Raw genomic sequence first — 17,116 nt, forward strand, 5'->3', positions numbered from 1 at the left:
TCCATTAAAGACAGAAATCAAACTCTTTGTGTGTGTGTGTGTGTGTGTGTCGGTGCACTGGTGTTACATGAAGGTCTTCACAAGCACACAGACCAATAACCCTCCAGTCTTATCACGTGTTTCTTTTCCTAGTGATGGATTGCACAACTGCTTTTCTAAAACTTGCTGGCGAAAAACAAACACAACTTTGACGAGGGACAAGAGTCTAATCGCCATTTATCCTTGTGAAGGGAGCAGGCGTTCCTTCCTCACTTTGATTCTCGCGGCTTTGATGCCATGTAAAGCTACACTTTTGAGTTGGTCCTCCAAGAATATGGTAGAATACCAAGGGAAGCGGCAGCTGACAAAAAGAAATCCACAGTGATCCAAGAGATTTCACCTTTCTAAAATGAAAACACCAAATTAGACCGGGCGCATTTGAGAATTTGATCTGGAATCTGAAAATAAGTTTTTGGTTTTTCTTGCAACCTCCATTATTATGTTTTGCACACTGCACTGACAAGCACGCACTTCAGCTTTGACTGACATGGAGATAAGTGGAAAAGCAGTTTTTTTGTTGACGAGCCATACCTTGGCTTTGTCATGTAATGATGGAGAAAATTGCAGTAGCCAGCGAATTATGGAAAGCTGAACAAAGTGAGTAAGAGAGGTTACAAGAGCCAGAGAGAAAGAGAGGGGGAAAAAAATGGGTTTGCCACTTGACAGCCTGGGGTCTATTTTTACCACAGTGAGGAGGTACGAGACAGATGAGCGACAAGTTTCGGTGGTTAGGAGGAGTTCTGATGGCGTCTCCTGCTCCTCGCCGTGTGATGTCTTGCACACTGACAGGTAGTGTCAGGAGGGGAAGATGAGACAGAAAACAGTACTCCTGTGTGGATACTGTGCACGTGCCAATTTCGTTATCAAACAAAATCTGTAACGTTTTTTGGTTGTTTTTTTCTTGCTGTGACAGCGGAGGAGGTGCGTGACTCGAGAGAGTGATAATGGTTGAGACGAAGCCTACCTTTCGTCCTCCCGGAGGATGTGTTTTAAAAAATGAGCGAATGAGTGAGCGTGTGTGCGGGCGCGCGGATTGGAGGGGGTGGGGATATATGGATCTGCCATCATGATTAAAGTGTTCCCATCCAGGGAAATGGCGGGAGTACCGTGGAAACCATGTGGGGGTATACAACGATATTAAGGGAAACTGCAGTCTAAAGAACAGGGTCAAAAAACACTCTGAATTTAAATGAGGATTTTCATTTTATATGACAGTCTGATGAAGACATTTAATAAGGCCCTTGTGCCTGCGTATTATGCGATGTGCACGGGAGTGTGGCCTACAGTATGTGACAGGATCCCTCCCAGCACTATCACAACCACTGAGGTTTCATCCGGTTCTCCTTTAATAAACTCCTCTTTCACTGAGTTGACTCTTCATCACAGCATGTAGAAATGTAACCTTCTTGGAAAAAATAGAAAATGGAGCACCAAGGGGTCAATGCTTGTGTAAATTACCAATGCATCCACATAAACAATCCTTTGAGTGCAAATATGAGCACAAAAAGTGATCCCTTTGCCTAATTACTCTTAATGTTTGTGGTTAATGGGCTCTCACGGATGGTTGGCCTCAGGAAATCAGTGAACGTAATGACCAGTCACTAATGAACGCTCCAAACATCAATGACGATCCTCAGCTGAAAGGTTTTCTGCCTGTTGGCGCTTTCTAAAACGGGGGAAAAAAGTCTGACATTCGAAAACTCTGTCGCTTTTGTGGTACATGCGGCGAGCATTTCTGAATTCACAGTTGTGAAACACAGTCAGCAATAAGCTAGACTGCCTCAAAGTTGAGCTTAATCCTGATACATCCTGTTTAGCATTCGGTTGAGAGATTTCCACCTCTTCAAACACACGAGCAGGGGAGATTAAATGGGCTTTCTGTGCCTCTGCTGTACTGTACTTCACAGCCTCTGTACAGTAGCGCTGCGGCAGACACACACACGAGAAGAAAGACGAATTAAAGGGGAACACAGAGTGTTTTTTTTTTTTAATTTTCTCTGGCAGTAGAGGACACAGCATAGGCAACAGTGACATTTACCAAGGAGCAAACAACACAGCAAAAGGCATTCCCTCACAGTGTTTCCTCTGAGCTTTCCTGTCTCCTTTTTTTGGCACATCGGTTTGTATGCCATTGTTCTTGTTCGGAGAATCAGAAAATAGAGCTCATGTCAGGCATTCATTACAAAGTGATCTAGCCTTTCAGCGGGCCACGGATCCGTAGTGAACCTCGCGATTAACAATTGTTGCATGTGCGTACAGCTGGTCCTGAGCGGTGGATGCCGGTACATTGTGTGGCGATTTACGACAAGCAAAGGACAAAGGCCCGATGAAGAGAAAAATGCGAGTCAAATCAAACGGCCCCCACAGTCATTGCAGCAATAACCCCAAAACGACATGTGTCAACAAGATCCCCCGCTGTACAAATGACCCATGCTGACCTATAATAAGTTTTATCATGGGGTTTTTGTGAAAACAGGTTATCCCAACCTTTAGTTACACTCTATTCTTAAGTGACCTGTAATTATCATGTGGACGCCAACCGGTTCGGCCAAAAAAAAGAAAAAAAAAAAAAAAAAAAAAAAAAAAAAAAAACATCAAATGCTGGTGTTAAAGTGACAAAGTGTATGTATTAGTCAACCAAACACTGGACTGTAACACAGAGAACTGCTGTTTGCATCTTAGAGCAAACCCTAATCCTTAAACCAATGTCTTGGAAACCTGAAAGAATAACTTGATTTGGCCCAAACCCACATCTTTGTCTGAACCCAGCTACATTGTGCGCCAACACCTAACCCAACCAAATCTAGATTGTGGCATTAAGGTGCTTTCGGAGCGAAAGGCTCAAAGCTCTCTGAGGTAGAGGGTTGCATTAGGATTGCAAATCTTAAGACTGTGGGCGGTTGTAACTTTGCCATGGGTAAGAGTTGGTGGTTGGAAAATAAACTATGGTTCCCACAGTGATAACAACTCATTTGCTCGCTTTAACCACAGCGCTTGAATTAAAAAGGGGCAGAATAAAACTTAACAAGTTGTCTCCAGTTGTTCAGTTATGCATTTCATGCTTTCTACTTATTATTATTCAGTGGGAATTGGAAAACAGCTTATGGGTGCATTACTGTCACCTTCTAGATGTGCTACATGCTTCTAAGCTTTATAGCCATTTTTTTTTCTTGTGTTTCTGCGCGTCTATTAAAGTAGGTCAGTTTAGCCTTAGGCGCTGTTGTACCTCAAGTTTAACTCACACTTTCATCTACCCTGCATGTGATTTAGAAAGCTAACAAAGCATCTTTTGAATGCAACTTCCTAATTGTCACTTCACGCGAGAACTACACGCTATGGTGTCAGAGGACATAGTTATGTAAACACCAACACCGACAAAGGACTCGGTCCAGCTGAGGACGATTTTAGATCGGAAAACACGACTCTGTGTCATCGGATGACGTGAACAAACAACTTATTTTGTCAAATGCTGCGTTTACTGTCTGTTTGTGAGACAGAGTTTGTTAAGAGCCCCTTTTTTACAGCATACGCGACACTCTCCGACGGCTGTTATCACTTAGCCTGAGAATGAAGGAAGAGAAATCCAATTATGGCCGTATTGGCGGAGATCCCTTTGCATGTTGATAAAAAGAAAAGAAAATATTAGCTGAGAATTAAAACAGCAGAGGGTTATCTCTGAGAGGGGCTGCAGCACAGGGGAGAGCAAAGATGCAGGGGATATTTTTTAATAAATGGCAATTATGCTGTATGTGGTGAGGAGAGGGGAGGGTTGTGGGAGCGGCCGCACCTCTGAGCCATTAATGGAGATAATAACATCAAATGAACTCTCTCCAAAGCGTAGTTGTGTGTGACAGAAAAATAGATAAGGGCTTGTAATTTAACATACACCACCCAGGGAGGAGAGGAGCCGTGAAGGGAGAAGGGAGTTGGAGGGAGAGATGGAGGGAGGTATAAAGGAGTGAAATGAAGAGTGTACGCATAAAACCGTGAGGCCAAGGAGTGAATACAGAGGAACAAATGGGAGGGGGAAAGCCACCTCGCTCTAACCCTTCCAGATGACCCTAAACGCTGATGCTGATGAGATGTTGGAGCTGCATCCCTCAGGAGATTTGTAAGATGAAGGAGAGGAGGATTGGACAACAAGATGAAAAGGAAAAAAGGGCAAGGAGGAAGAGGCAGGGGGAGGTACATGCAGATGTAACAATGTTGATAAAAGTGTCTTTAATGTTGGAAGACATCTGTGAGAAGATAAAAATGAATCAAATGTGAGGGGGGGGGGACAAAAAGAGGATCAATTGAAAGCAGACCATTAGCTTTTACTCCATCAACCACAGCAAAGTTAGTATTAATGAAATGGTATGTAGGACGGAGCACAAGAATTTTCAACAAGGCAATAGCTGAGATGACAGGAGGTCCTGCCCTCTGGAGCGCGACAGAGACGAGCCGGTAAAATAACGTTATCGACAGGGTGGTTTCTTCCTGTGCCGGTTTGCTCAGAGCTTTACAGATTGAGAAATCTTGGCTGTCACCAGTCGAAAAAAATGCTCCAGTTTAATCAGCTCTGGGAATAACGAGACCACTGCAATGCAGATTTAATTTGTGGACTGTAATAAAAACAAATAAAATCATTACTTTTACTGGCCTGGATCAACGGTCTGAACACGGATGCTGTGAAATAAAATGTGAACGCTGCTTTTGACCTTATTGTTAGAGTCCTGATGGAGGGGATTTTGGATCGATTGTGGTCCGAAATGTGCTAGAAAATACTTCCAAAAGGGCATCATTAAAGATGCAATGAAATCACAGAGTTGATCAAAAAGAAAACAAGATGTTTGTATGTGGAAGCCAACTCAACTGCAGCAAGTTCACGAGCATTACCTGTGCTTTTTACAAGGGTGTTACATGAAGAAAGTCAGTAGGTGAGGATGGATTATAAAAAGTAGGTTTTATAGTATTATAAAATAGTTTCACCTCAGGAAAGCACACACGACGTCTTGCTATGGATGAATGGTACTTAATCATTCTTCCCTGAGCGCTGTCTGCAGGAGACAAGAGGCATAAACCTTACTTGTGTCTCCCACTGTCTTTCAAACCACGTCTCTTCGCTCGTTCTACCCGGCTGAGGACACCAATCCAGCCTCTGATGCCCTGAAGGCTTCGGCTTAATGTGCGACTGTAATGACTTTTTACACATAGCTGCTCGCTACCAGCTCTTACTCCATTACTCCATCAAGCTTCCACTGGTTTACACAGGTGTCAGGTGGCTGACAAAAACAAAAACAAAAAAAAAAAAACCCAACTCTGTATGTGTCCATGTGGTACCATACAGGGCTGATGCAGACATAATTATGGTGCTAATGATGAGGGTTTTCTGATGCTGAACACATGACTACCGGTACTTATCTGATCGGGAAATGAGCAGTTTTATTGCAATCCACCAGTAGAGATGTCCCTAACTAATCCGAGGGATCACTATCACAGCGATCCTGGGCAATATTTAATGGATCATATCGGCTAAAATTAAGCAGCTGAAATGGCTCTCCTGTCTAATCTCTGCTGTGTTTGGCTCACCTGCTGTTGTAAAGCTGTGCTCTCCCTGGCAAAAGCTGGCATCTACACCAAGAGTTCGTAACATTTCTCGGTTTAGTTGTTTTGTGCTGTCAACCAAAGATAATTTGTGAGAAAACTTTCCACTTTCCAACAATGCTGTAACATTAACATAAAAGCCAAGCGCAAAGTCTACCTGATAGCGTTGATCTTGACAGTTATTTGGAATGTTTTAAAGCTGGGCTTGATGTGAGTAGATAGCCAGTATTAAAGGCTGGTTGTGCTGCTTTTTACACTGGCATATTTAACTTGTGTATTCGATGTCCTGGACAAGCCTCTGCATCCTCACCAGCCTTGTGGTGGCAGCTTATGAGTCTTTGGGAGGTGCACGGGCTTAATTGTTGGAACTGGCTTCATTGACTGCACATGTGCAGGTGTGCATGAAGCATGCTAGTTGGGGCTTAAAGAGGGTGTCAGCGTGTTTGCTGCTTGTAGTGTGTTGCTGAAGGTCGATACTGGCTGGGTTCTAATACCAAATCAAGTACTTTTTTCGCCCCTTGTGTTTAATCTTCATTTCATGGTGTAGCCTATTTATTTACAGATGACATCCATTCTGACCCAAATTCTGCTTGAAATAATGAATAAATAAATGAGGAAAAATGGCAGCTTACCATTTGAGTGAAACCATGCAAGGTTCAGATGATGCCTGAACACAAAAATGAACGAGAACAACTTTCCGATAAATAATTACTGTTTTTTTTTTTTTAACTGTGATAAGAAAAATTGCATTTCTATCCAAATCTAAAAGCCAAAAGGTGAATCCTACGTGCTCCTATTTTGAGCTTCATTTAAAAAAAAAAAAAAAAACAGTACAAACCCCATTTCTAAAGTGCAATGAATTAAATCTGTTCAATGGTCTTCATTTAACAGACTCAAGGCCAAAGAAATTATTTTCTTCATTTTCACTGATAGATTTTGTTGTGTTTTTAGAATAAACAAGTAACTGTATTCTGAAAGACTCTGCAGGTTGAGGGTGTCAGGATTGGGTATGAACCTAAACCACACCTGTAACCCGCAAATTTGAACAATTCACAATGGAATAAATGCAACAATAGAAATAGAACTACAAAATATGTGCAATAATTTAAGATTGGGAGAATTATGAGTTCCCAAAACACTCGGGAAAAAAAAGCCACGATCATGTCAGAGTCCCAGAAGTCCTGTGTGCTTCAGGCTCCAAATAAGAATCATTTAACACGGCCTCTTATCTAAGTCATCTTGTCTAAACTCACGCCCTTAATTCCCGTCTGTGCACAGCTGTATTAACCCCAGATTTATTTGTTTTTGTTTTTGAAGGGCAGGTCAAAAGGATATGTGGTTGTTGCCTTCTGGTCGGAACATCTGTTAGTGGCACTAGAAGCAAGCTGCACTTCCTCACAGCAGGGCGAGAGCTTTGGCCAATCAGAGCTCTCACAATTCCAGTTACGTGACTGCGGTCCCGTGTGGGTTGAGAACATTTTACAAACCTTGGCCTAATGAGATCCTTTCAAGAACCGTTAGATAACGGTTGAGAAACGAAGAAGCTGAAGATGTTTTAATGTTTTTATTTTTCCCCCACAAACAATACATACTCTACCTTCTCCCTGATGTCCCCCTGGCTAGAGAAGGTTAGCTTTGAAATCAAACAGAGAAGACGATGTAAATCTAAGGCATCTGCAGACGGAAAAAAGAACATTTTGTGCATTGAGCGCGTTGTTTTAGTAGCACACAGAAAGACCTTCTGCTTCCCTTGTGACTCATCACAGTAGTTGTGGGTTTGACGTGGCTGCATTCATTATTTTTAAATAAGTTCATCTAAAATCTGGTGAAATGTGAAGGATATACTCTGATATGCTCTGCCCAATCCAAAGAGCGTCACTTCATCCTGGTATTGACACAAGAAAGAAAAACTTGAAACGTGCATTAACGTCGCTCAGCTGACACAGCTTGTCGGAACACGTGAGACCTCGTGGGTCATTTGTTTATCAGTGTTTTCACCGTCCATAGTGCTGTTCTTTCCTCCCAAGAGTTTTATTTATACTTTCCCTCTTCATTTTTGGCACAAAAAAAAATGTGACAAAACCCAAAACTAAGTTTTAGTGTCAAATGTGTACACACGACTTAAGAACTGCATTTTCTACATTCCCTCGAGAAGTACGTCTTTCCTTGTGACTGCCAATTTTACAACTCCCGTGACATCAAATGTTGTGAAAACATCTATCTGAAAAAAAACTTTGCGAAGGTGTTTGTCACAAGCGTGATTTGATACTTTCTGCTGAAGAAATGAGGAAATGCTGATTCTAGCCAGCGACACAACACAATGAAACTGCAAGAACTACATTAACATTCAAGGTTTCCTTCAGAGTACAGAGTTACTCAGAGTTTCCTCTGAGTACATTTTAAAATGCTTTCCCAACCTGTTTTCACGTACTTTAGGCTCGATGTGAAAAAAATACTGATTTGATCAAATTGAGCAGTACTTTTTGAATTAAACCCTGCAAAAAAACACTGCATTTAGCTTAATGAAATAAATCTGCAAAGCACACCCACTACCTCTTAGGTTTTGTTAGATATAACAATATCTAACATGTCATACGTTTTTTTTTATTAATTTTTTTTACTTCTACTGATAGGCAAAATCTAAATTATCAAGTAATCAACAGTTAAAACTTAGTTGCTCTGATCGGAGGCAGATATGAGATGGGGGGCTTATCCCATCCGCAGAGTAATGTGGTGACTGTGAGTACTGAGAAAAAACCCAGCAAAGCAGCCAGACCGGCCTTAAGAAGCACCTGATGAACCTCCTGTGGAGCTCTTCACTGTAAACAGTCATTAGCCAGTGTGCTGCCAAAGCCTGGCGACAACCCTCAATTAAGAGCTGGGTATGAGACGACCGCTACGGTCTGCATTGTGTGCAGTATAGCAGCACGCCGTTATTACGACTTGGGACGGGCATTACAGAAATCAAGATAGAGTCTCCAAAAATAAACTACTCTGCTTGCATTTATTTATTTACATGGCGGCTTTCTGAGTGTCTGTAAATTGCCAAAAGAAAACATCAGCTGGGAATAACTCTGTTTATGTAGCCCACATGCAAAACAATACTGAAAACTATGTGTTACTGTCCCCAAGAGATTCCTATCTGGGCCTGCAGGCATCTCTCCGGGCATCAATCACTCAAGTATGAAAAATATCAACAACCATAAGCGGCCTTTCTCTTCATGTGTAGTTTGCTGTTGCTTCTTTTCAAGAAAGGACAAAGCGGAGGGACTTAGACAAGAAGACAAAAGGAAAAGGAAGATGTTTGGGTGCCTGTGCCTTTAAGATTCCATGGGCCAAGGCTGCATGTTGGGAAAGTCGCCCAGTGGTTTTCTCATGACCCCTGAGCGACAAAGGCCTTCTTCCTTCTGGGTCCGAGGATGGATATGAGATGACACAGAAAAGAAAGAAAGGGACAAGCCTCACATTCGGCACATGTCATCTCCCCGTATCCAACCTGCATGCCGTCATGTCGTTGCTGTTTTCGTTATCACTGTGAGAACAAATTCCTTTTCTTCGTGCAAGTGTCAGAAACTCATCCACATATCCGAGAGCAGCATGTCACATGTCACCCGGAACTTTCCCACACTTTATCCGAAGTTGAAACTATAAATATGAATGTTTGTATATGCTTAAAAATAGGAGCAAGTAAGTGGATGTGGGGCAACTCATCAAACCTCCAATGGCTGGGCTGAACATGGTCTGAACAGAGCTCAAAGCAGCCCTTTAAAACAGCGGTTAATGGTGCTCCACATACTTTAATTGGAGTATTAATCCCGTGAATGGGACTTTAATCAGGGTAACATAATTAGATTAAGATGTTATTGCGACCCCAGGTTTAATTGAAGAATCGGTTTAAATGAGACTGAAGTATCAATGACGGTCTTTGTCTAAAAATGACTGTTCACATTTCTTGTCGAGCCGACACCACAAAGAGAAACGGAACCATCACAAAGACATCAATAACTGGCCAAAAAAGAGATGCAAAAAGATTACTTTGAAAATGTGAAAGAGGGGGGGGGGGCTAAAACAACCATAAAGGTGCATGAAATAACCACGTTATTTCAGCTAATTGCTCTTTGGGAATCACATTGTTGGGGCAAAAACACTAATCTATGTCTGCCAAACTGTTATCTTTTGCATTTTCAAAGAAATGGGAACAAATGAAAAAAAAATGTACAGAAATGAGGGGGTGATTCAAGGCTTTAGCACAGTACTGCACATAAAATACAGACCTGGTAAATTTGAGGGGTTTTCAAATATGCATATGTCGTCTCTTACATTGTGACAGCTCCCTCTGTTCCCATCACTGTGAGTCTGAACCTGTTCTAATCTTTCGTCAGGTTCTTGCTCTCCTGGGTTTGGTACAGAGTGCCAGTGGGTGTAAATACCGAGGATTACAAGAGACACTGGCACACTCGCACAGACTTACGATTGGACAGAAAACAGCCTGTCTCTACAGAGGAAAAAGCACACGGATGTATGTTTCTGTCATTTCGTACTGATAAATCCCTGAATCTCTCTCCTCAAATCAAAATTGCGCCAGTTGCCGGGAACACGTACACGAGGAGCGCGGGCTTCGAACTGCTGTAATCTCTGTTCAAAGTGGAAAGAGGCTTTGCCGCAACTCCATTTAGTATTATTCTACAGCAAAGTCAATTAAAGATAAGGCTGCCATTGTCAGTGGGATGAAGTGCCTCTCATAACCCTCATCTTCGATTTCTTAGGGGACGCCATATACATGCGTAATTTGGCATGAAGTGTTGCCACTGTAACAATAGAGAGTGTAACGGGAAACAAACCTATGCTGAAGTATTGCCATGCATCGAGTGTGCAAAGCCTCAGTAGTGTTGTTAAAATGGAAGAAGGATCACCGCCCAAAGTGGCCTGTGGTAAAATAACGCATGATGAAAAATAATCTCTTACAACGCTCTCACTCATAAATCACTGTCAGTCACCACAGAAAATCAGCACGGGCAGCAAAGCCGCATCACCTCCCAATGGAGCCTTTTGAAGTTTGTGTGGATTGACCTTGTTAAATAAGTAAAGCCCATTCTGAGACCCACCTGGAGAACAAATGAAGACGTTGGTTCTCCAGACGGTGTGTCCAGAATACAAATGTAATTGCACAGCAGTCGGTGGGGAGATAAGGCATGGCTAATACATCGCTGCCATGGACAACCGGCCTTTGATAAGGGACCTCTAGCTTCCAGATTACTTTGTGTGCTCATGTAAATGCACCACGTGGGCACAGTGCCAAAGCCAGGCCCAGAGTACACCATCCATCTTACTCGAGCTGGAGCATATAAATATATCCACTTTTAGGGGCCAAGTCTCAATTTCATCTCTATTACCACTCTACTCTTATCCTGGCAAACGACGACTACAACAAGCTGTTGGCGCAGTAACGGGGACAAAATTAACACTTCTGAGGAGCTGGCATAGGCGAGGTGATATCCTTGCGGAGGCTGGGACTGAACGATGAGCCCACATCTTTGTGATCAATCCAACCGCCACTAAAACTGGAGCACGCCCATATTGCAAGCTTTAGATGGCACGGAGAGAGCTGACGGGCTGGGTTTGTGACTTCTTTCTGTCTTTTCCCCACTTCACAAAGACGATTTCTGTAGTACGGCAGCTGAAAGTTGAGTCTTCACTGAAGAGAGGCTATCAAACAAAATTAAACTGAATCCTATACTTCCGATAGTTTTAGTGATGCTGGCCCCATTATAAATAACTTTATTTCTAAAAACTACAAACCTATGACCAGTGTACTTTTATATATGAATAAATCTTTAAAAAATATGGGGAAATTTACAGGATTGATTTTGGAGTGCAGAGGTTGTCGTATATCTTAACTGGCTCTTCAGGAAACTTTGACTGTTTGTCTTCTGCTGGTCAAACAAAGACCATTCTTCAGTATTCTAAGCAACCTCAATTAAAAACTAAACAAACTATTCCCTTTAAAATCAATTCAAAGCATTCGCTTGGCCACAGGGCCTGTGAGACAGTTTTTCTCATCCTCACCAGTCCATGAGTATCCAACAGGTCCCTCTGCTGCTGGCTGCATGCAAACCCAAAGGTTTGCCCCCGTAAGGACTGAGCACACCAACTACGTTTGCACCCGGAACATCTCCATTCATAAAAACAACAGACCAGCATAAGAAGACAAGGAAGAGAAAGACGACATGGACATGCCCATGCATGGGAAGCTTTAACACAGCTGACCCAAAAGGTAGCATGTGCACATCTTCAGAGTCCCACTTTATTTGACCCAGGAGCTGTGACTGAGTTGGAATGATTAGCCGGCTGCAGTAACCAGCCCCAAATTGTCAGTGACCAGATCAGCAGCTAGCTTCAACTGCCAGCTTCTCAGAATACTTAATTAGTCTTTCCTTCTGCCGTATCAGCTTCCAGTCAGAGTTTCAGGATTCCATCTTAGTCTCTGTGTTTTGTCGCTAACAGGAACTCCAGGAACAGGAAATGTAAAACATTAATGCGAGGGCTTGAACCACGCACTAATAAGAGTGAAACCCAATTTTCCATTTTAACGGTAAGAGTGGATTGATAACGGAAAGAGATTAAACTCTCCTTAAATGTGATTCACGGCTTCATATACTTCAGAACAAATGACAGGGAGGAAACTCATTTACGCAGTTTGGATAAGGTGCATAATCAGGCACAGAGCCCACTGACCCTAAGCTAAAGTAATAAAATTAGCTGACCCAAACGTGACTTCGCAGAGATAATCTTAATTGGTTCATGAGACAGAGAAGCTCTGTTTCGTGTTAGACTGGAAAGCTGAATATAAAAAATCCCCAGTAACAAGACCGACTTGATTTAGATAAAATAAAAACAACGAATTTAACAAAGGGTCATAGTGAAAAACCTGATCGCTGAAGTCAATCCGTATCTTAATAGGTTTCTTTTTCAGCTGATCTTACGTGAACAAATGGGTTTGGAAAACTTTCTTCGTGTGTTTTTAAATGTTGTGGCTGATAACACTAATTGCATGGTCTGAAAAAAGTGGAACAAAGCAACGCACCAACGATGAAAAACACCCAAAGTATTCAATTTGCCATCCTGTGAAGATGAGAGATCTCAGCCGAGTCAAATGTTTTGCAATTTTGCATAAAAAAAAAGACCTATTGATCCCTAATTCTGCAGCAAGACAATGAACCCAAACAACCAGCCAGAGTCTAAAGCCTGATTTATGGTCGGTGACGCAAGACGCAAAGCAAGCCCTTGCGCGGTTGCAAGCCCCCCCTTGCATGCCTGCATGTGTCACCTCAATTTTCTAAACTTCACGCAAGACGCGAGCGCAAGCCACTATCATCACATCACATCCGGCGGCGTGTTCATCTTACGGTTTCATCCCCTAATAAACGCCAAGGTAGCAAGCGAAGAAGAAGAAGCATGAATCCATTCGAAGAGAGACTTGCCGAAGAGGTCTTGGCGGTGACTTTCCTTTCATCGTAGTAGGTTTGTCATTGAAAAAACCCGCTGCTCCACCTACTGTCCTGGCAGTGAATCGTCACGCAGCACACGCAACCGCCGACAAAGCTAAATGAAGCATAAACGTCTCGAACCATTAACGCAAGCGCAAGACGCAAAGGGCAGTTAAAAGAAGTATAACTCAGCCTTTAGGACAAAGCATCAACGAGAAGAGCCCTGCAGCAGCTGATTTGGCCTCCGCAGAGCTCGGATCTCAACATCATGGAGTCAGTCTTAAGCCCTTTTCGGACGGGACTAGTTTAATGGGGGGACCTGGGGTAAAGTAATAATAACCGGGAAATGTAGTCCCGTCCGAACGCGCCATGTCAGTAAAGATAGCGGAGTATGTCGGTAAACTTTGCTGAGAATTCTACCTCCTGTGAAACGGTCCGGAGTATCTACCATAGGTAATACTAATCCCGTGCGAATGCGACCTTCGGTAATAAGTACGGAATATGTCGTCACATCCTTTTAAAGAGAGAAACAATTAGGTGTAAAATAGAAAATGACACTTAAGTTTCGTTGTGCAATCCTTTTTTTAAACTATACTTTACATTCAGGTAAAATAAGTATCCTGAGCAAAACTTTTGGTGAACAGTACAATACATTAAGGTCAAAAATGAATAAATCTTCTGTTCTGTTATACTGTACAATGCGTTTTAGTAATACTTATCATTCAGGTAAACAAACAAAAAAGTCTTCTGCGTTTGTATACAATAATTTTGGAGCAGAATGCTTTATATTCAAGAAAACTCCTCCCATGTTAGATGAATATTACAGGGATTTCTTCTCCCTGGCGTCGTCTGGTTAACCAACATTACCATACGTCCCCCCATTGAACTAGTCCCGTCCGAATAGGGCTTTAGACAAAGAAGAGAGATTGATGCAAAAGGCATAGCTAACACATAACCTTAAAAACTACTATGTGAAAGTGCTCCGGGGAAAACTAGTTAACTGATCAGCCGTTCATGTCATGGTAGTTTCAGTCAGTAGTCTAAAATTCTCTACTCTTCTGATACGTGACTGAAACACCAACTCAGGCTTTCTTCTTTGTGGGAGGATGTTTGTTCACTTCCGCCTCTATACTCGGCTTTATACTCATCGTGGGACTCAAGGAGCATTTTTTCCTGTTACAGCAGGCTGCCATTCATGATCATTTCCTCTCTGTATCTTGACCGCTCAGTGTTTTCAGGACACACCTGCAGGCCTTTTTTTTTTTTTTTTTCTTTTTTGATGGTGAGTCAAACGCTGAGGTCAAGGATGGCGACTGTGGTCTTATTGTTCATTGACAATAAATCACAGGCCGCCGTTAAAACTCCCGATTGGTCAGTAGGAGATATTGCTTGCAATCATCCCTTGAAATGCCTTACACCACAGTGTCACATGGGGTCTGGGTGGTAAAGCTGAGCTATTGCTCAGGTAATACTCCTCCCTGAAGGAGTAACAAGCAAGCTTAAGGTTGCCTGCGTCAGCTCATGTGATTGTTTTGGCAACAGCTTTAGGTGGCCGGGAGCAAAATCAGGCAAAAAGTGGCGCGCCCGAATTGCTTTCATACCTCACAGGGTACGTGAAAGTCACCAGTCTGTCTCTTGGAACTAATAGGCACTCACCTGAAGAGGATAGAGCTCCATGACTTAAATGAACACTCCCAGTTTTTCTATAGGAGGGCAGGGAGCTTTGTAAGAATAGACCGTGGCCCAGTTAAAGGTGAATGTTGAAATATTCACAACTACCACTGACGGATGAAATTTTCTGTTCATGCCGAGGGTTCATTTGAGTCAAAATGATATCTAAAATAATGTCATCCAAACCCATGAACATACAGCAAACCCCTAAGGAGAATGATTTTCAGTTAAAGCGTGCACCTCTCCATGAGCTCCAGTGTCTGATGGATGAACCCCTCCTTTGAGCAATCTCACAAATTTTACTCCAGAAAAAAAAACATTTGCAGCGACACAACCTTCTAAATAAGAAAATACAAAGCGGTTCGTTCAAAATACTTGTACAGCTGTGCCCCAATTTCTAAATCAAAGACACGGCGGGGCGAAAAGTAGGAGGCATCTACTGTACAGCTATTGGGGAAAGTAGGAGTTTAATACAGTGCTAGATTGAGGCACCGCTGAGCCAATGTTGCAACAGCTATAAAGGGATTATTCCTCCCTGGGAGACATAATCATGTGTTACACACTTGTTTCCAATCCTGTGAAAAACAAACAGGTGTTTCAGCCTTAAATCCAGCTCTCTTAGGACAGAGCTCCCTCAGAGTCAGAGCTGTCGTTTGATTTGTTATTCATTCGGACCTGATTATGACTCCTGCCAGTATCCTTTGTGTGAGAAATATCTGTAATATTTAAGAAAGGGGGGGGGTTAAGTGCCAAAAAAAATGCACTTAATGCAAAAGGAGAAAAAAATAAACACAACTGCTGAGCTGAGGATTTGCTAATCCAGTGGATGAAAATGTGGTTTTAGTGTCAAAATCAGTCTAAGTGCTCAATGAATGTCACCTTGGGACACATCAGTGCAATAATTCTATATTCATCATTTGCAATACTTTCAAGAATATCTCACGTGTTGTTGCAGATTTCAGAGATGGGGGAAAAAAAAAAACTGAAACATTTGTGAATACATTTTTTTTTTTTTTTATGTGAGAAAATAAGCTGCTTACTTACCCGAGAGCCCCCACAGAAAGGTAAATGAGAGCAAAATAAGTTTCCTCCAAGTAGAATAGACCTTCATGTTTGAAGCAGCCACTTCTCAGTGCGTTAATGTCCTTCGTTTATATGTGAGCTCTGATTCCGCCTCAGGCAAAGCTCCTCAAGTCTGTCAAGTGCGTTTCCTTCAGGGTCCCCGTAGACGCGCTGACCAAGGTAAGGGACACTTCAGGTGAGGACGTAACGAAAGCCGTCCTATCCCTCCACCGTAGGAATGCTCCAGGAGATATGGCAGTGATAAAGTGAAGTGGAAATTGGATAAGCACCTCCGAAACTGACGGTCCTCGACTCTTCCTCCCGTCCTCTTCCCGTCCTCCTCTCTGTGATCCTCTTCCTTTCCGCCACAACAGCGAGTACAATTCTGCAAGTTATCATACCGTGTCCCTTCCTGAGAGGGAGGGCGAGGAAAGGGATCCGTGACACCTCTTCCAACCACTCATACAGTTAGCTGAAATATCAAAACAATTTCCGTGTCCAGGCTCCATAATAAGACGGCACTAGAAAACGACACCATCGCTGAAAGCGGTGCCTGAGCGCCTCACCTTTTAATTTCGAAAGCAAAACGTACCCACATCCGGTTGTTTGGGCACTTATATCATTTAGCTTAGAACAGTTACACCTGTCCTGTGGCTCGGAGTCAGGTGCAGGTGTAAAAGTTAACTTTAAAGCACAGTTTTGGGTGTATTCATCAAACAAACACGACACATTTATAGTTTCAAGCCTTTCAGTTAAGCTTTTAGATAGATGCATACGGTGTAAAAATGTAATGTCATACCTTTTTATGTGATTTTTTTTTTGTAAAAAAAAATTAAAAACATCCGATATCTGCTTTGAATGTAGTAAAGTGAATTTACATTTGATCTAAAAAAAAATAATAATAATAACTTGATAAATCCGTTTTAAATACTAGCGAATATGGCGATTTTCTTGCTTGTTGACTCCCCCTACAGTTATGGGAGCTAGCACTACTGTCAAATAAATCACTTTGTGAGCCCTGCACATGTCCAGCCATATGTATTCATTTTTCTCATGTTGAAAAGGCCACATAAACGCCTCAAAAGCTGCCAAAAATGTCAAGCAACCATAAAGCAAAACAGTGTGCAAGAAACCAAAGTCATGTCTCTCAGTTCTAGGGCGCTATAGACTTGGGAATGGGCATAACAAAGGTCAATGTGCTTCTAAAGGAGACAGAAACACATTGTTTTAAGGTTCACAAACTTCTCTAGTGTTGCTTTGAAATAAAATAA

General features: G+C 42.3%; 1 protein-coding gene across 1 annotated transcript in view; it reads right to left on the reverse strand.

Annotated features, from left to right (window-relative positions):
* Positions 1-16,288, reverse strand: part of esama (endothelial cell adhesion molecule a) — a 60,171-nt gene extending 43,883 nt beyond the window's left edge. The window contains exon 1 of the mRNA XM_075486512.1: positions 15,828-16,288. Within this exon, the coding sequence (XP_075342627.1) occupies positions 15,828-15,894 (67 nt within the window). The 5' untranslated portion in view covers positions 15,895-16,288. The remainder of the gene's footprint in view (positions 1-15,827) is intronic.
* Between the last annotated feature and the right edge of the window lie 828 nt (positions 16,289-17,116).

The sequence above is a fragment of the Odontesthes bonariensis genome, chromosome 16 (assembly GCF_027942865.1).
Source record: "Odontesthes bonariensis isolate fOdoBon6 chromosome 16, fOdoBon6.hap1, whole genome shotgun sequence".
Classification (NCBI taxonomy): domain Eukaryota; kingdom Metazoa; phylum Chordata; class Actinopteri; order Atheriniformes; family Atherinopsidae; genus Odontesthes; species Odontesthes bonariensis.